General features: G+C 41.0%; 2 protein-coding genes across 2 annotated transcripts in view; one reads left to right on the top strand and one right to left on the bottom strand.

Moving 5' to 3' along the window:
• LOC137629445 (protein phosphatase 1 regulatory subunit 16A-like) overlaps positions 1 to 17,600 on the top strand; it is a 423,268-nt gene that overhangs the window by 142,466 nt on the left and 263,202 nt on the right. The window lies entirely within an intron of this gene.
• LOC137629443 (protein phosphatase 1 regulatory subunit 16A-like) overlaps positions 1 to 17,600 on the bottom strand; it is an 88,535-nt gene that overhangs the window by 7,897 nt on the left and 63,038 nt on the right. The window contains exons 6-10 of the mRNA XM_068360746.1: positions 5,720 to 5,795; positions 3,706 to 3,794; positions 3,376 to 3,513; positions 3,124 to 3,242; positions 1,529 to 1,716 (exon numbers count right to left, since the gene is read on the bottom strand). Of these exons, the coding sequence (XP_068216847.1) occupies positions 1,529 to 1,716; positions 3,124 to 3,242; positions 3,376 to 3,513; positions 3,706 to 3,794; positions 5,720 to 5,795 (610 nt within the window). The remainder of the gene's footprint in view (positions 1 to 1,528; positions 1,717 to 3,123; positions 3,243 to 3,375; positions 3,514 to 3,705; positions 3,795 to 5,719; positions 5,796 to 17,600) is intronic.

Below are 17,600 nucleotides of genomic sequence, written 5' to 3' on the forward strand. Positions count from 1 at the left end.
CTTATCAAACTTTACCTTGACCTTCCTCCAATTTTTGCTTCTCAATCAAGAACATATCCTTCAGACAAACCCTTCGACTAGCAAAAGTATACATAACTACATGAAAAATGCTATTTAGTAACACATGACTACAGCAGTGCTAGAAGAATAGAGAAAGCAACTTCCTCTTTTTATTCTTAGAAAAAATGCAGCTCTAAATTCAACATCTAATTTCTTACCTTACATAAAAACTTCCTAAGGCAAAAATAAAACTCATCAACTATTCTTGACACATGAAGATTTTAAAATGTCACATAAAAATTCCCAAAGGCCTTCCAATTCAAATTAATATAACCCTGTAAATTTGAATTATTCTAATAACCCTGTAAATTTGAATAATTCTTAATTTCAAAAGCCTTAACACAAATTTCTAAAAAATATTTCAGTATCATGCTAAGCTAATGAAGTGCAAATTCAACCATTTTCCTTATTGTCAAACCTAAGAAAACAAAACTGCTCACTTGACTAATAGTTCTAAATGTCTAATGTTTCATTATCCCTAAAGATGAAAAAATACTTCATCTCGCAATTTCGAGGCACGAGAAATTCATGCAGTACCTTCAATTAAGTGTTAAAACTAAATTCTCAGCATGACACACTTTTCTATTGCCCTACCTCATGTTGTCATTAAATGGTTCCAAGTATCACGAATCAACACAAAAATAAATCTTGACAAATCATCCATTCAGAAAACCACTTAAGACAACAAATACCTAGTAAGTAACCCCATCAGCTAATGCAATAAATCGTTCAATAGTTCACATTCTTTACCATCTTACTATTAAATTGATATACATATATTACAACTGGAAAAACTGCTGTACTTAGAAAATACAGGTTTATTTTCCAAACATCTTTATAAAGAAAAGAAAATTGAAAACAACCGACCAAGTAATGTCTTGACATGAGGTATTGTTGTATATTTGTTTAAACTCCTTCAAACCACCAGTTACCTTGAACGTTTAATTTTTTGTAAAATCCCTTACATTGCTTTTGGGTTATCACACCGGGGGCTGGCAGCCCATAAATCTCTTACAAATGAGACCATGACTTCAGCCCACGCTGCATCCACTTTTAAGCCTTATACTTCATCTTCATTTCCATTTCTTTCTCTTTTAATTTGCTTTCCAACCTCTTTTATCTTTTACTACATAGTGCAACTGCTGGGTTTTGTAGTTACACCTTGACAATAAAGTCATCTGAGGCACAGAGCTTGGTCATACAAAATAAATTCTGCAGATCAAGCCAATTCTGCATTTGAGCAGCATGGTAAAATTCAAAAGATTTAAAAATACTATATAGGGCACGTTTTGGAACCACAACATAATTTACTGGCCATGTGCACTAATACTCTGTTTAATATTTTGTTAAATTCCTCAAATTAATCAAAAAGAAAATCTATAAAAAAGAAAATGCCCTATCTGTATACTAATGTTATCAACTGCACTTATAACCTTCGGCTATACAAAAATTGCTGTAAAATACTAACCACTGAGAATATCTGGAGATGCAGAAAGAATATCATTCTGGATTTTCCCTCTAACATTTTCAAAATTTGAAAACAGGGTTTGGCTTTCTTCCTCTTCTTCTGTAATAGTTTGTTCTCGTTCTTCTTCCTTTTTCTCATTCTCCTCCTTTTTTAGCTCCTCCTCCTCTTCTTCCATCAACAAGTTATCCCTAAAGTTTAAAAAAAAAAAAATTTCATCAATATGATTTGTGTTTTGATATAAACCAGTTAATTTTTTAGTGTGTTTTAGTAACATAAGGAAATTATTGTACCCTTTAGTTAAAGATCTTATTTTGAATATTATTTAATAACATGATGATATACCTATGGCTAGCAAATTAACAAATATTGTACAGCTGTACAGAGTACTACAAATGTTAATACTATAGAATTAATTGGTTGTCGTAACTTTAAACCTTAGAAATAAAATCATATAATTTTGCCTCATAAAATACACCATTAACCAGTTAAAGCCTTTAATAGCCATTCTTCGTGCTGTATATTCTTTCAAGTAAAAGCAAGAGACAACATGGCCCAAGATATCCAAAATATACCTGAAAATATGTCGGATAAGGGATTTTTGACCCATACCAGTGAAAATTTCAATAACTTTTAATAAGTATAACAATTAAGATACCATATGTGTTTTATAAATTCCTCATCAATCATATTTGTCTTTTTCCCATAGACAAGGAAACTTTAATTACACCAACTTGAAGATTGAGAGATCTTTACTGTACGAGCTCATTCCTGCATTTGACGGCTGCTTCCCTCATTTATTTTTAACAGCGCCTTCATGCTATCCAATTATCTTTCCATATGTGTTAGTTTGTTTTTCAAATTGCATTATTCACGAGCCAGTGCATTCCACCTACTCAGCTGGATTCTTGTTTTCTTTTGTATAGTATTGTACAGTATTTTATTCATTTTTTATTTTCAGTAGGTTTTACACTATCTATTTGAATTGTTTGACTTGAGATATTGGTAATGGATTTTTCATAACTCTTGTTAGAGCACAATTTTTTTGCCCACAATTTTTAATCGTGTTGCAAACCTACTTTGAACTCAGGATAGTCAAACTTTATCTGCAATACACTCAAGAATTATGCACTTCTTAAGCCTTTTTCTTCACAAAACTCATAAGAAAAAATTCAAAACCAAAAATAAAGTCAATTTGGCTCCTCTAGGTTATTTCTAGAGTTAATTTTATGAGGAAGATGTTGATCTGTTGCAGTTAAAGGAAAAGGCATGATGATGCAAGCTTTCCTCAACTCTGGTCTTTCAGCAAAATTAAGAGTCTGCTACCTTTCTTTGAGACAGTTCATAAACATTTAAATGTCATTCAATTAATTTGGCTTAAAGTCAAACTAACATGTGTTTTGACAATTTTTTTTCAGTACCTTTTCCCATAAATTCAATGCAATACAACAATTCTATTCTTCCACACTTCATACACTATTTCATATTTTCTTTTTTCTCTATAATTAACATGCTCATTTCATGTAATTCAAGATCTTCTAATACTATGAATTCATCTCAAATTTATATTACAGTACTGTACCATGCAGAAAACTTACTTGGCACTAGTTGTATTCATGTTATTTTCTGGAATTACAGCAGGGAATGTTGTAAATGAAGAAGGTTCATCAGGCTCCTTCATAGGTCGCAAACTTCCTAAAGATGGTGAATCTTCCTCCTAAAATGGGAAATAATTTTAATTATCATGCAAAAATATACATTATATAAGCTATTGCATAGCAGTTGAAATTAAAGTACTCTTGAAATCATTCTGGAAAAGGAAAATTTCAATAACTATAGTAGATAATCACCCGAGGGTTTTTCTTGTTTTCTAACTGAAGACGAATTCTTGCTTCCTCCTGCGCTTCTTTCTTTGGCGTCAGTGTCTTTTCACGAATTGATGTTCGTCTAACAGACTGAGTTCTTGTGTTGGAATGTGCTCGACGAACCTGAAATAAAAGATATTGTATAATGTAAATTTGTAGTAATTAGAACAACAAAACACAACTAAATCAAGCAGAGTTATTAGAAAAAATTATTACAAAAACAGCATAAGTATATACAGTAATCCATCAGAAAAAAATACCTTTCTGAATTACAAAAATAGCATAAGTATGTAATCCCTCTGAAAAAAAAAATACCTTTCTGGTTTGATCATGATGACGTTTAGTTTCTTGTTCATTAATCAACTGCATAATCCTCTCTCGAAGTTCAGCATCTTCACATATATCTAAAATGAAATGAAAAGTATTGTGTAGCAAATGCCTGAAAAATAAACTGAAAACATGTCTCCTTCATAGGAATTCTCTTTCTAGGTACAATAAATACTTAAATATTGGTAGTACTTGAGCAAGGCAAAAATTTAATCTTTTGTTGAAAAACTTTTCATTGAATAAAAATCAACACAGTAACTCTACAGTAAACTTTGCTTAAAGTAACAATTACTCTATTAATTACATACAAATCAACACAGTAACTCTATAATAAACTTTACTTGAAGTAACAATTACTCACTATTAATTATATTTCACTGTTTAGCAAACAAGCAATAAAAACAAATAAAAGCTTGCATTCAATATATTTTTGTAGAGAATTATTTAGAGAAATATACAATACAGTATATCACATGGAAAAAACAATATATTGAAAAAAGAAATAACGTTTAACATGATTAGCATTATTATCAAAATCTAACCATCCCTTCCTATGCAAATTGGGGGAAGTAATAATAATAGAAACACAGAAGTGGAATACGATAAACCAAACTATGGGGAAAAACGACACGGCAGTCTTTATTAACTGCACTACAGTGATGAGTCCACAGGTGGGATGTGGAAAATTGAAAAAGGCATTTAAAAGAATAGTCATATCCTCAGCCTTTCATGGCCTACCCAAACACCATGCTAAATCTGACAAATTACTTAGCCTACCATATGCACTCCTCAATTTAGCTTATCAAACGGAGAATAATTACCTTGCATTATTAAATATTGGTATATGACAAGTTTAAAATCTAGGCTACAATAACAGGTTTCATGGTCTACTCTATTTCAACTATCCCTGATATACAAGGCATGAAATTTTGAAGCAGCCTTAAAAAATTTTCATTGTTTCTTTAGTCGCCCAAAATTTGATGAAACTTATTACTGCTGCATTCCTAAGAATCTTTCCTCTGAATCAAAGCCATTACCTCATAAGTTGGAACTTCATGACCTTAGAATATATAAAAAAAAATAAAAAATTATTCCCCTCATCATCTTCCTCCTCTTGGTCCAGCCAGCACGTGATGTCCATTGTAGTTAGGGTATGAGCATGACAAGGGAGCTACAGTATGTGTTACTATCATCATTTTAATTCTGTAGTGCCTAGCGATTTATCTGCATTTTTCTCTCAAATCATGTTTAGTTCATCATCAAACATTACCACAAGTAAACAAATATTGCAGTAAATCACATAACACTGGCAAGGTTTACAATGCATATGAGCAGGAATGTTTCAACTTTTCCTGTCATTATAACATATACAAAAACTTTTAATCATGTTGCATAATGTTAACAAATTTCAAAATATAATTCCCGTATTGTATAATTATCTTTAATTACCAAAATTCCCACAACTTGCATTTGAAAACTAAACTACAGTAATATTTAAAATATCTGCAATGATTAAGCATTTACTTATGATGTTAACTGATTTCAAGATATTGATTTAATAAACCTCAAATTAGTGATCTCATCATTTAAATAATTTTCCAAAGCTACAAAGTTCATCTTCCTACTAAGATCTTCCAACATACTACATTGCTTGTTATTTTTACTTTTTTATAAATGCTAAGACAACTATCAATTATTCTTGTCCAAATATTTACATTCAATAACGCTCCAATTTTGTCTATCTTGCCTAACATTCCTGGCAATGAATAGCATTACTTCGGTTAGTCCAGTGATGGATAAAAAGTTCAACTGAAGAAAAAGTAGATAGGAGAAATACAGCACAGTATTACTGAACTGATGACTAAAGTAAAAATAAAAGATGTTATAATTAACATGTTTGCATTACATCATCAAGGTAGAATAAAGAATTTAAATAAAGTCTGAAAAAATATAGTTTCTTTACAATAATGCAAAAGAAAAAAACTTTCAATAGTTAACTCACCATAAGGTGTCTCCTGATTTTTTGTACGAGCATGAAGATTGGCCCCATTTTGTACTAATAATTCCAGAACATCCGGCTGAAAAATTAAATTCCCATTACACAATTTATATTTTTATACACAATTATGGTGATCAATGTTTGTAATACAATGCATAAAATAAATGCAACCTTTCAACCACCAAAAAAGTTCCTTAACTACCTTCAAACTATTTTTTAGCTTCAGGCAGTCGTCGACATACGATCTTGACGTATATGTCAAACTAAAAAAGTGAAGTTTCCATAGATTTATTAAGCTGCGTTATGATTCGGCAATCATCCAAGTCATATTTTATCAATATTTTCTTACTGTATATCATTATTTAATTTCCTTGCTCCATAGGATATCATATGCTCTGATAAAGCATTATTGTATCCTATTTTTCAATTACAGAAACATTTTAGCTATCAACATTTACCAACTTTTTTGTTTACTTTTGGTTGTGATAAGCTGTGCTGGTTAATCTGAAGGTCAAGCTACCGTATCGAGATAATGCGCACATACGAATATATTCATGATGAATATTACATTAGCACCAGTATGTTACAGGATATCGTAGTTTTCATATACTGTAGTTTGTTTATAGCCATTAAGGGTGACTTAAATGTTAGAGTGGGCGCTGGAGAGGTAGAAGGTGTCATTGGGAAGTATGGCGTACCAGGTGAAAATGAGTGGTGAGAGACTGGTAGATGTGTCTGTTGAGCAAGAAATGGATATAAGTTCTATTTTTTTCAAAAAGAAAGATAATAACAAGTATACATGGGTAAGAGTGGAAAATGGAAGAGTGGTAGAAAGGGCATTGAGGGATTATGTGTTGATAACTAGAAGAATGTTTGGAAGATTGAAAGACGTGCACGTGTTTACGGGTATGGCTAACGGTACGTCTGATAATTTTTTTGGTGGAAGGAAAATTAGTTTTAGCAAAAGAGTAGGGGGTTGTAAAAGGGAGGTAGTGAAGGTTGAAGAGTTAATAAAACCTGAGGTAAATGGTGAATATCAAGAAAGGTTGGAAGTGGCATATGACAGAGTGGTAGTGAGAGAAACTGGTAATTTAGAGGAGTGGAAGTTAGTAAAAGAAAATTTTGTTGGGATTTGAAGTGATGTGTGTGGCAAGAGGATTGTTGGAGACAGCATGAGGAAAGGGTAGTGAATGGTGGAATGAAGGAATGGAAGAAAAAATTAAGAGATTTGAAGAATAGCTGCAGAGTAATAAGATATAGAGAGAAAAATGTGGAAGTAAAACATAAGGTAGTTGAGGCAAAGAGGGCGGCTGACTGGAAAGAATAAAAAGAAGTTTTGGAAAGAAATGAAGAGAGTAAGAAGGGTGGTTCGAGAATTGAAGAGACAATGACAGATGGAATTGGAAGGTTGGTAAAAGGAAAGGCAAGGAAAAGGTGGGCGGAATATTTTGAAAGCTTACAGAATGTTGAGGATAATAGGAAGGCAGAGATAATTGCTGTTGAAGGTGTTGAGGTGCCAGTGATGGGAGATGAGAATGAGAGATTACAAGAGAGGAAGTGAGGAGAGCACCAGACGAAACGAGAGTAGGAAAAGTGTGAGAGCCGAGACGTTAAAGGAAGGTGGTGTCACTAGTTGAATGGTTGGTGAGATTGTTTAATGTGTTTCATGTTGTAAATGGTACCAGTAGACTGGGTGTGTGCATGTATTGTACCACTATATAAGGGTAAAGGAGATGTGCATGAGTGCTGTAATTCAAGGGGTATTAGATTGTTGAGTGTGGTTGGAAAAGTGTATGGTAGAATAATGATTAATTGGATTAAGGAAAAAACAGAAAATGTAATCTTAGAAGTACAGGGTGGTTTTAGAAGAGTTAGGGGACGTATGAATCAGATTTTTACAGTTAGGCAGATATGAGAGAAATATTTAGCAAAAGGCAAGGTGTATGTTGCGTTAATGGATCTGGAAAAACCGTATGATATAGTTGATAGGGAAGCAATATGGAATGTGGTGAGATTATATGGAATTGGTGGAAGGTTGTTGCAAGCAGTGAAGAGTTTCTACAAAGGTAGTAAAGTGTGTGTTAGGATCAGAAATGAAGTGAGCAAGTGATTTCCAGTGAGAGTGGGGCTGAAACAGGGATGTGTGATGTCACCATGATTGTTCAACTTGTTTGTTGATGGAGTGGTGAGAGAGGTGAATGCTTGAGTGCTTGGTCAAGGATTGAAACTGATAGATGAGAGTGATCATGAATGGGAGGTAAATCAGTTGTTGTTTGCGGATAATACTGTACTGGTTGCAGACTCGGAAGAGAAGCTTGGTTGATTAGTGACAGTGTTTGGAAGGGTGTGTGAGACAAGGAAGTTGAGAGTTAACGTGGTAAGAGTAAGGTTATGAGATGCACGAGAAGGGAGGGTGGTGCGAGGCTGAATGTCATGTTGAATGTAGAGTTACTTGAGGAAGTAAATCAGTTTAAGTACTTGGGGTCTGTTGTTGCAGCAAATGGTGGAGTGGAAGCAGATGAATGTCAGAGAGTGAATAAAGGATGCAAAGTGTTGGGGGCAGTGAAGGGAGTGGTAAAGAATAGAGAGTTAGGCATGAATGTAAAAAGAATTCTGTATGAGAAAGTTATTGTACCAACTGTGATGTATGGATCAGAGTTGTGGGGAATGAAAGTCACGGAGAGACAGAAATTGTATGTGTTTGAGATGAAGTGTCTGAGGAGTACGGCTGGTGTATCTCGATTAGATAGGGTTAGGAACAAAGAAGTGAGGGTGAGAATGGGTTTAACAAATGATTTAGCAGCTAGAGTAGCTATGAATGTGTTGAGGTGGTTTGGCCATGTTTAAAGAATGGAAAGTGGCTGTCTGCTAAAGAAGGTGATGAATGCAAGAGTACAAGAGGAAGGCCAAGGTTTGGGTGGATGGATGGAGTGAAGAAAGCTCTGGGTGATAGAAGGATAAACGTGAGAGGCAAGAGAGTGTGCTAGAAATAGGGATAAATGACGAGCGTTTGTGACGCAGTTCCAGTAGGCCCTGGTGCTTCCTCCGGCACCTTGGATGACTGCGGAGGTAGCAGCAGTAGGGGATTCAGCGTACTGCTGTGGCACCCTAGCAGTACCAGCCAAACTAAGCTGAATCCCTCGTCAGGCTAGGAGGAGAGGAGGGAAGGTCAAATTTTGTTCATTTGTTTGATGTCGGCTACACAAAATTGGGCGCAGTGCCTTGGTAAATAGAATAGATAGCCAATATTATTTATCATACAAATATGTTCTCTCTCTTTTTCTGTGTGTGTGTTCTCATAACTATTGATACAGACCACTAACACACTTGATATAGTTACTCGGTGTTTGATTGATGGGAATACTGTAATAAGATTACTCGGTAACACGCCGAAAGGAAATAATTCGGTTTGCCAGCGCGCTTCCGCTATAAATATGATGTCACAAGACACGTGAAAATGACTTGCAAAATATGTAAATCCTTTTCTTTTTTCTTGCAAGAAATGAAAGAAAATACTAACTTACCAAGTAAAAGTATTTCATTTTCATAATGTTAAAGAAAATATATTATTTTTAAGAAAATATCTGTTCTACTAGTGTACTGTACTTTGGATAAATATCGATCTATTATCACTTTAATAAAATTAGCATAGAGTCAAATTTACGCTGTGTAGTACTTATAACAATCGATACAGACACAAAATACTTTGTATCGTTACTTGATATTTTGATGATGGGAATACTAATACTAATCATTAGCCTATTGGAAGGAAATCACAGTATTGCCCGGTCCCTTTCCGCCGGTAATCTGACGTCACAATATATATATGAACATGACAGATATTAAAACTTTTCTTAATGTAATTTTTACTGGAAATGGATACTTTACAGTATATTATCAATAACAGAAAATACAAATTTACCAAGATAAATCAGTTTATTTTTATACAAGAAAATAGATTATTTTAATGGAAATATTTGTCCTATTACTGTACTATTTCCGATAGACTTATGATGTCATCACCCTAAAAAAATTGTCGTTAAGTCGAACAGTCATAAGTCGCATGTCGTAAGTCGATGACTACCTGTATATCTTCTTTCATTATAGTATCCCTGATTCTTCATCTCTTATCTAAAAATAACAAATTTTTAAAACTATTTGTATTTTTCCTAGCTATACAAACCTGAGTCCTTTAAATAAAAAACCTATTTTCAGTGAGCATTGGAATAGCCGTTAAAATTCATAAGGTAATTCAAAATAAGTGGTAAGCATGGAAGAGAATCTCTGCCCCTACGCCTGTCGGAAGTTCACCACTTTTGACCTAGGGCTCAGGACTGAAAGGGGTGATTGAGGCAGAAAATTTAACTTTAAACAACTTTTAAGTTTGCATGGCTAACTAAAATACAGATTATATTTAAAATTTGTCATTTGTTCATACATGTATACAAACGTCATCCTTTGAATAGGGAGAATCACTGATTGGTGGGTCAGGAATCCTCCTAGAACCAGAATGATTAGTTCTTTTTCATAGCAGGTCCCATAAGGGAACTAAGGATATCACTCCAGCAACTTCCTATTTGTCCATCATAGGGATAAGTGGATTGATAGGGCTTAGCCTGTCCATAATATACCTCATTTAGGAGGATATGGGAGATACTCCTCTAGATTTAAAGAATGAGGTTCCTAAGTGCAACTTACCAGCATCAAGTCAGATACAGCGTGTAATGTTATTGACCACGCACCCAAGAGGGGGTTATAACATAATGAAGGAGAAGAAACAGTCATACAACCATTCATTATTGGCTTACATCTATACATTACCATCAATAAGAAGCTTCCTGTCCTGTCTGGGTGCCGGGCTGGCTACACAACTTCTTGAGCAGCTACCACAGCACCAAGCATTAGTGTTGAGGGACTTGTGGGTATACTCCAGTAGGTAAAAGCCTTCAACACCTGGCAGACTGATAGGTTTTTCTTGAAGGCTAGTGCCCCTGACTTTATCAGCTCAGGTCCTAGTTGTAGCGCCAACCTCTCGGCAATCTAGGTGTACCCTACATGGATCATCTTTCAAAGCCTGAAAGAGATTGTGTTACTTAACATCTCTTCCTTGGTCCTGTCAGTGCTAAGGGAAAGCCATTGGCTCTCAGGCCTAAGGTCCTCTTCAGATAGCTTTGCACGGCCCTTACTGAACACAAAAGCATCTACTCTCAATCAACACCTGACACTTCATGTATAGAGGGGATGGAAAGGATCTCTTACAAATAGATGTGTACTGGTGGGTTCTGAGGTTCTGAGCTTTGCCCACATAGCCAGGCACAAAACTAAAGGAGATAACCTTTCCATAAGCAAGGGTGCCTCAGTAAGAGAGACCGTGGAACTCAATTACTCCCTTCACAGATGTTAAGGCTATAAAAATGATAGTCTTCAGAATCGGATATCTATCTGACAACCTTCTCAAAGGCTCAATCAGGGTTTGGTAAGAGCCTTGAGAACAAGGATCACATCTTACTTCGAGGGCCTGAGGTCCAAGAGTAGGCAAAACCGTTTTAAGCTCCTCATGGTGTAGAAGGGATACTTCTCTGGATGGAGCATCTCCAGCACTAATTGCAGATTTCCTCAACTTCCATCTCTTATAGAAGTCAAGGAAATACGCAATCTGTGCTAGAGATGCTCTGACCGGAGAAGTATCCCTTTTCCAACATCAATTATCAAAGATGGCCTACTTTCCCTGGTATAAGCTGCATAAGACCATCACAGATACCCAGACATCTGTGCAGTGCACCACAAAAAGCCTTTCACTCAGATGAGATGCCAGATAACTTCCAACTGTGAAATTCCAGCGACTTCACAGATTAGTGGTACCTGTGAAGATGAACCCAACAGAGGAGTGTGAACTAATGGGTTAGTTCTCTCAGGACCATGACTAAAAGTACTAACAGATCAGGATACCACTTGGCATGAGGCAATCTGGGAGTGATTAGGGGCATACTGAGTCCTGACATAACCAACACCTTTGCAGACGGATCAGGTTTAACGAAGGAAAGGTGCACGCGTCCAGGTGATCCTATGGATGTTGAATGGCTTTTTCAAATACAGCCTTGTGGTGAACAGGTCGATCCCCGGAAAACCCCACGAGGTAAGAGGCCTTTAATCTACGCAGGGGTGTAGAGACCACATTGACCCTACAACCTGCCCTGACCAAGTGTATGCCAGTACATTCAATTTGCCTGTAATGTACCTGGCTAAAAACTCTATGGCGTGGAACGCTGCCACATGTGCATCCATTTCACAGACAAGATGAAAGACTGGCTTGTTAACGTAAAGTAACTATAGTTGTGGTGTATCATCAACACTGCCAAGTGCCTCATCAAACGTTCTTGGAATGCTTGCATTTCTAGGACATTGATGTCCAGATACATTTCTTCTCTTGACCATACCCCTGAGATAACCAGGTATTTCAGGTGTGCATGCCACCTCACCTTCAATACATATGCAAACAGTTAAATTGTCCAGAGGCAGAGAGTCGAGTAGGAATCCTCTGGTGAGGTTGTCCTTGTTCAGCTGCCAGGTAAGATTGTCTAAAGCCACCTGCCCAACTTGAACAGGAAGGAAAAGGGGATCCATAGCAACTGACCGGTGATCCATCAAACAACACCTGTCATTAACTACCTCGTTCATGATCTACCTATTTGAAGAACGAAAGGTTTGTACTGTATACAAGAATGAACAAACTAAACTCCTAGGATAATGCAAATAATCAAATTTGCACATGTTCAGTGACAATGCTTAATGAAAAATTACACCTTTTTAATTTCTAACCTAAATATATTTCTAATACTGTAATTGAATTTAAAATTTGGTTTTCACAATTGCTACAGTACATATTGAAAATTCAAAATATCACAAATTTTAAGTAATTTGTATTTTCCTAACATTACTTACCTCGAACTACTTTCTTAGGAGTATCTGGGATCTCCTCCCTAACTGACCAAGAATTTTGCGCAGTTCCCCCTATCTCCGTTTTCCCTTGTCGGGTCCCTCCGTGGCGGATGGATACGTGCCGAGGCGACCTGGGGTCAGCGCGCGTGGGTGCGCTACTAGGTCTTGTCGCCAGTAAGCAAATGTGTTCTACTTCGAACTCCTGTAAGGCACCCGGGGCAGGATGGGCGGGGAATAACCCGAAAGTAGTTCGAGGTAAGTACTGTTAGGAAAAATACAAATTACTTAAAATTTGTGATTTATTCCAACACGGAGTACTGTACTTACCTCAAACTACTTCTTAGGAGACTTACACTTTAGGAGGAGGGGGTGGACTTACAGGCCGGAAGACCCACCACTACCATCCCAGGACACGGGACCTAGAGAGGCAGCTAGGTCCAGACGACACAAAGAACAGGGTAGGAGTCAGGGAAAGCACGCAAAAGTCTATCTGTTTGTATAACTCACCTTCATGCATAATCCGGACATGGGCTTCCACAACATCCATCTCTCACATGGGAGGAGGGAAGGAAAGGGAAAAAGGGTAGCAAGGAAAGGGGAGTAAGGAGGAAACTTGTGTCGCTTGCAATTATTTCCCTCGGGCTACCCGGGGCTTTAGCCCTAAACTTGTTGCAGGGCGGAAATCACTGGTCCAACAGAGAAGGCGTCCAAGGACTTCCTCATGCAGTCTTTCAGGTAGTGAGCCGTAAAGGTGGACTGCCTGGACCATGTGCCTGCTCGCATGATTTGGCCTACTGCCATGTTACTGTCAAATGCCAAATAAGTGCTAAGACCCCTAATATCATGGGGTACCTGGGATAGCAGACCCCTCACTGGCGTAAGCTCTCTTGACGACTTGCCGAAGCCAGAAGGAGATCGTGTTCTTTGACACTGCCTCTGGGCCTGAGGAGACAAACGGACTTTTGATGCCCGGCCGGAGTCTGGCTGTCCTGCTAAGGTATTTACTGACTGTTCTCACTGGGCACAGGAGCAAGTCTTCCGGGTTGTCCGAGTGAGGGATCGCCGGGACCGAGAACCCCTCGAACCTTGGGTCTGCAATGGCCGGGTTCTGTGTTTTGGCCACAAATTCAGGCAGAAACTTAAAGGACAGGTCCTTCCAACCTTTTGAGTGCGAGATCTCGAATGACAAGCCGTGGAGCTCACTCACGCGGTTGGCTGAGGCCTGAGCTAGCAAGAATACTGTCTAGAGGGTGAGGTCTTTATCTAGGATATCCTTGAGGGGTTCGAAGGGAGGCCTTGTCCAAACCTTGAGAACCTTGGCCACTTCCCACTGCGGGACCCAAGAGGCGCGGGGGGAACAAGACTGCTCGAAACTTCTGATGAGCATGGAAATCTGGCGAGAGGCCCCCAGGTCGATGCCTCTGAGTTGAAAGACCTGCCCCAGGGCTGCTCGGACCCCCTTGATGGCTGGAATGGAGACCCCCCTCCAGATCGTCCCTCAGGTGGATCAGGAAGTCTGCAATCTTGTGGACTGATGCATCCAGAGGCCTCAGATTCTGCGTGGCACACCACTTCACAAACGTGGCCCACTTGGCCTGGTACACCACGATCGAGGACTTCCGAAGATACCCTGACATCCTCGAAGCTGTCTTCTCCAAGTATCCTTCTTTCCTTAATAGACGCTCGATAACCTCCACGCATGTAGCAGGAGGCACTGAGGGTTTTCGTGAAACCTTCGAAAGTGGGGCTGGTGCAGCAGATCTTCCCTTATTGGTAGGGGCCACGGAGGAAGGGTGGCCAGGTCCTGTAGATCCGCGAACCACTCCCTCTCCGGCCACCAGGGCGCTACCAAAGTCATCATTGTAGCCCTTGATTGTCTGAGTCTGTTGAGCACCTGCCTGAGAATCCCGAAGGGGGGAAAGGCATATGCGTCGAGTCCGTCCCATGAGTGCTGGAAGGCGTCCTCAAACACCACTGCCTTGTCTGGCACAGGAGAACAGAACACGGAGAGCTGCATGTTGAGCTTTGTGGCGAACAGGTCTATCACCGGCGAGTACCACAACTGTAGGACTTTCTGGGCCACTTATGGGTGTAGGGACCACTCCGACCTCACTACTTGCCCCGCTCTGCTGAGGCCGTCGGCTAGAACGTTTCTCTTCCCCGGAATGAACCTGGCTGTGAGAATGATGCGTTTCCTCTCGGCCCGTTCCAGGATCCGACCCGTGTGATCGCACAGCTCCCTTGACCTCAACCCTCCTTGTTTCTTTATGTAGGCCACCACGGTGGCGTTGTCGCACATGAGGGCTATTGTGTTTACCTGTAGGCGATGGGGGAATATTGCAAGGGCCTTTTGAACCGCCAGGAGCTTGAGTAGGTTTATATGGAGGATCTTCTCCTCCGGAGACCACTTTCCTTCTGCTGTCTCTTCGAGCAGATGGGCTCCCCACCCCTCCTTTGACGCATCCGTGAAGACCAACACGCAAACGGCACACCCCGTAGGGTGTTCGCCCTGTCGGACCACCAGTGGAGCATGTTTCTGGTGGCTGGAGTCATCATGAGTAAGGACTGAGGTGGGTCTCCCAGTGACCAGAGGTCCTTCAGATTCCACTGGACCAGCCTCAGCTTGAGCCTCCCCTGAGGAACTAGCTTCTCCAGCGAGATCAGGTGGCCCACGAGTCTCTGCCAATCCTTGGCTCTCATTGGTGCATTTGCTAGGAATGGTCGCATTATATGGTCCAGATTGTCAAGCCTCTCTCGAGAGGGGAATGCCCTTGCTCCATGGGAGTCCAGGACCATCCCTAGGTACGTCATCATCTTGGTGGTGGGGACCAACTGGGACTTCTCTAGATTGATGGTAACTCCCAGTTCTCTGCAGAACTGTAACAGCTTTGCCCCCTGCTCCTTTAAGACTGCCTCTGAGGCTGAAAGCAGCAACCAGTCATCAAGATACCTGATCAGCCTGATGCCCTGCTTGTGTGCCCAGGCTGATACTACGGTGAATACCCTCATGAACACTTGAGGTGCCGTTGACAGGCCGAAGCAGAGGGTCCTGAACTGTAGAGACTGGGTTCCCCACTTCACCCTGAGGAACTTCCTGCTGGAGGGGTGTACTGGGATCTGAAAGTAGGTGTCCTTGAGGTCCAGGGACATCATGAAATCCTCTTCCCTCAAGGCTGCCAGTACTGACTTCGGCGTGTCCATCTTGAAGGATGTTTTCTTGATGAACTTGTTCAGGGCCGAGAGGTCGATGACTGGTCTCCAACCCCCCCTGGCTTTCTCCACCAGGAAAAGCCTACTGTAGAACACCGGGGACGATTCCTGGACAGGTTGCAGGGCTCCTTTGTCCAACATGGCCGACACCTCCTCCTGCAAGGCTGCTCTCTTCATGTGATCCTTGGGGCTAGCCACTCCACCCGATGTTTGGGAATCAGAGGAGAAGGCTATGTCAGGAAGGGAATCCTGTATCCCTCCCTGAGGACTGCCACAGACCATGGGTCCGTACCATTGTCCTGCCATGCTTGCCAATAGTGTTTGAGGCATCCCTCCCCCCCCCTGTGGCATGGGAAGGTGTAGGGGGCCTCTCTTCCTATCTGATTCTGGGGAGACGGTTTGAGCGGCCTCGTCTCGAGCCCGAGTATTTTTGTCTAAAGGAGGCCTGGGCTGGGGCACCACTTCTGCGGGAGGGCCGCGAGGACTGATGCCAGGAAGAGGAGGGGGCCTCCTGTCTAGCTGGTGGAGTAGGCGGGTAGGCCCTGTCCACAGACGGTCTTCTATGTGGAGGACGTCTTGTTGTTGGCTGCCTAGGCTCAGCAGTGTCTTCCAGTTTCCCCACTCTTTCCATGGTTTCTGCTACCGTCTGTAGGGGGAACAGGGTCTCGCCCCACACCGGAGCATTCCGAAGGAATTTGGCCTCACGTTCGGGGAGTCTATGGGGGAGCCTGTTAAGCACCGTATCTCTCCTTCTTAAGATCCAGTTCGCTGTCTGAGTCAAGGACTGGAACATTAAGAACTTTATGGCTTTGCCCCCAGAACGTATGAGCTCATGCAATAGAGCTTGATTCTACAGCACCGAGAGATCGTGGCAGAGTTGAAAACCTACTAAGGTGCATGCCCACCAGTCCAACCAGAAGGCCACATTGATGAGGTCCTGAACCGTGTCTTCCATCATAGTGGCCTCCCCCTGAGAGAAGACCACTGGGGCAGTAAGGATCCTGTCATCTGTACTGCCCTGGCTCAGAGCTGCGACGGCTTCTTCCATTGTCCGAGGCACCGCAGGCAGCCCGTCTGGCACAAAATTTCTTCTGGGTCCTCAGTCCAGGCAGGAGCTTGGGCTCTGAGGGAGTTCTTGTGCCCCGAGACAAACCGGTCGACGTGGTCCATGCCCAGGGACACGTCCGGAGCCACTGGTAGGGTCAAGGATGGTTTCTGCTGTACTGGGTTGTCCACCATACCCAAACCCGAAAGCCAGGCCTGCTCTGAGGATGATTTGGGCTCATCTAGCCTGTGTTGATGCCGAATCAGTGCCAATACCTTCCTGTAAGAGGATACTTCATCAGGCGAACATTTCCCATCATCTACTAAGCCCTCTACCACTTGATCCTTCGTGTTGGTTGCATCTTCGATCACGGATGGATCCATGGGGCCGGCCGTATCCCTGACATCCGGCCGGCTCGATGGACCGGCTGCCTCCATCACAGATGGAGCCCTCGAGAAGGAGGTAGCCATCATGGGTCTATCCCCTCCCGGAGGAATCCGTGGAGAGTGACTGCCCTTCTGTGCCAGCGACTGCATCCGATGCCTGGATGGAGCCGGTGAGATTTTGGTGTGGGAACAATGGTGCCGGGCTGAGCCAGCGGCTGCCTCCGCTGAACAGATGGAGCCGGTGACTTGCCGGGCAAGGGCAAGGGAAAGTTGGCGTGTGCCAATGGCTGCATCCGAAGCGTGG

The sequence above is a fragment of the Palaemon carinicauda genome, chromosome 37, assembly GCF_036898095.1.
Source record: "Palaemon carinicauda isolate YSFRI2023 chromosome 37, ASM3689809v2, whole genome shotgun sequence".
Classification (NCBI taxonomy): domain Eukaryota; kingdom Metazoa; phylum Arthropoda; class Malacostraca; order Decapoda; family Palaemonidae; genus Palaemon; species Palaemon carinicauda.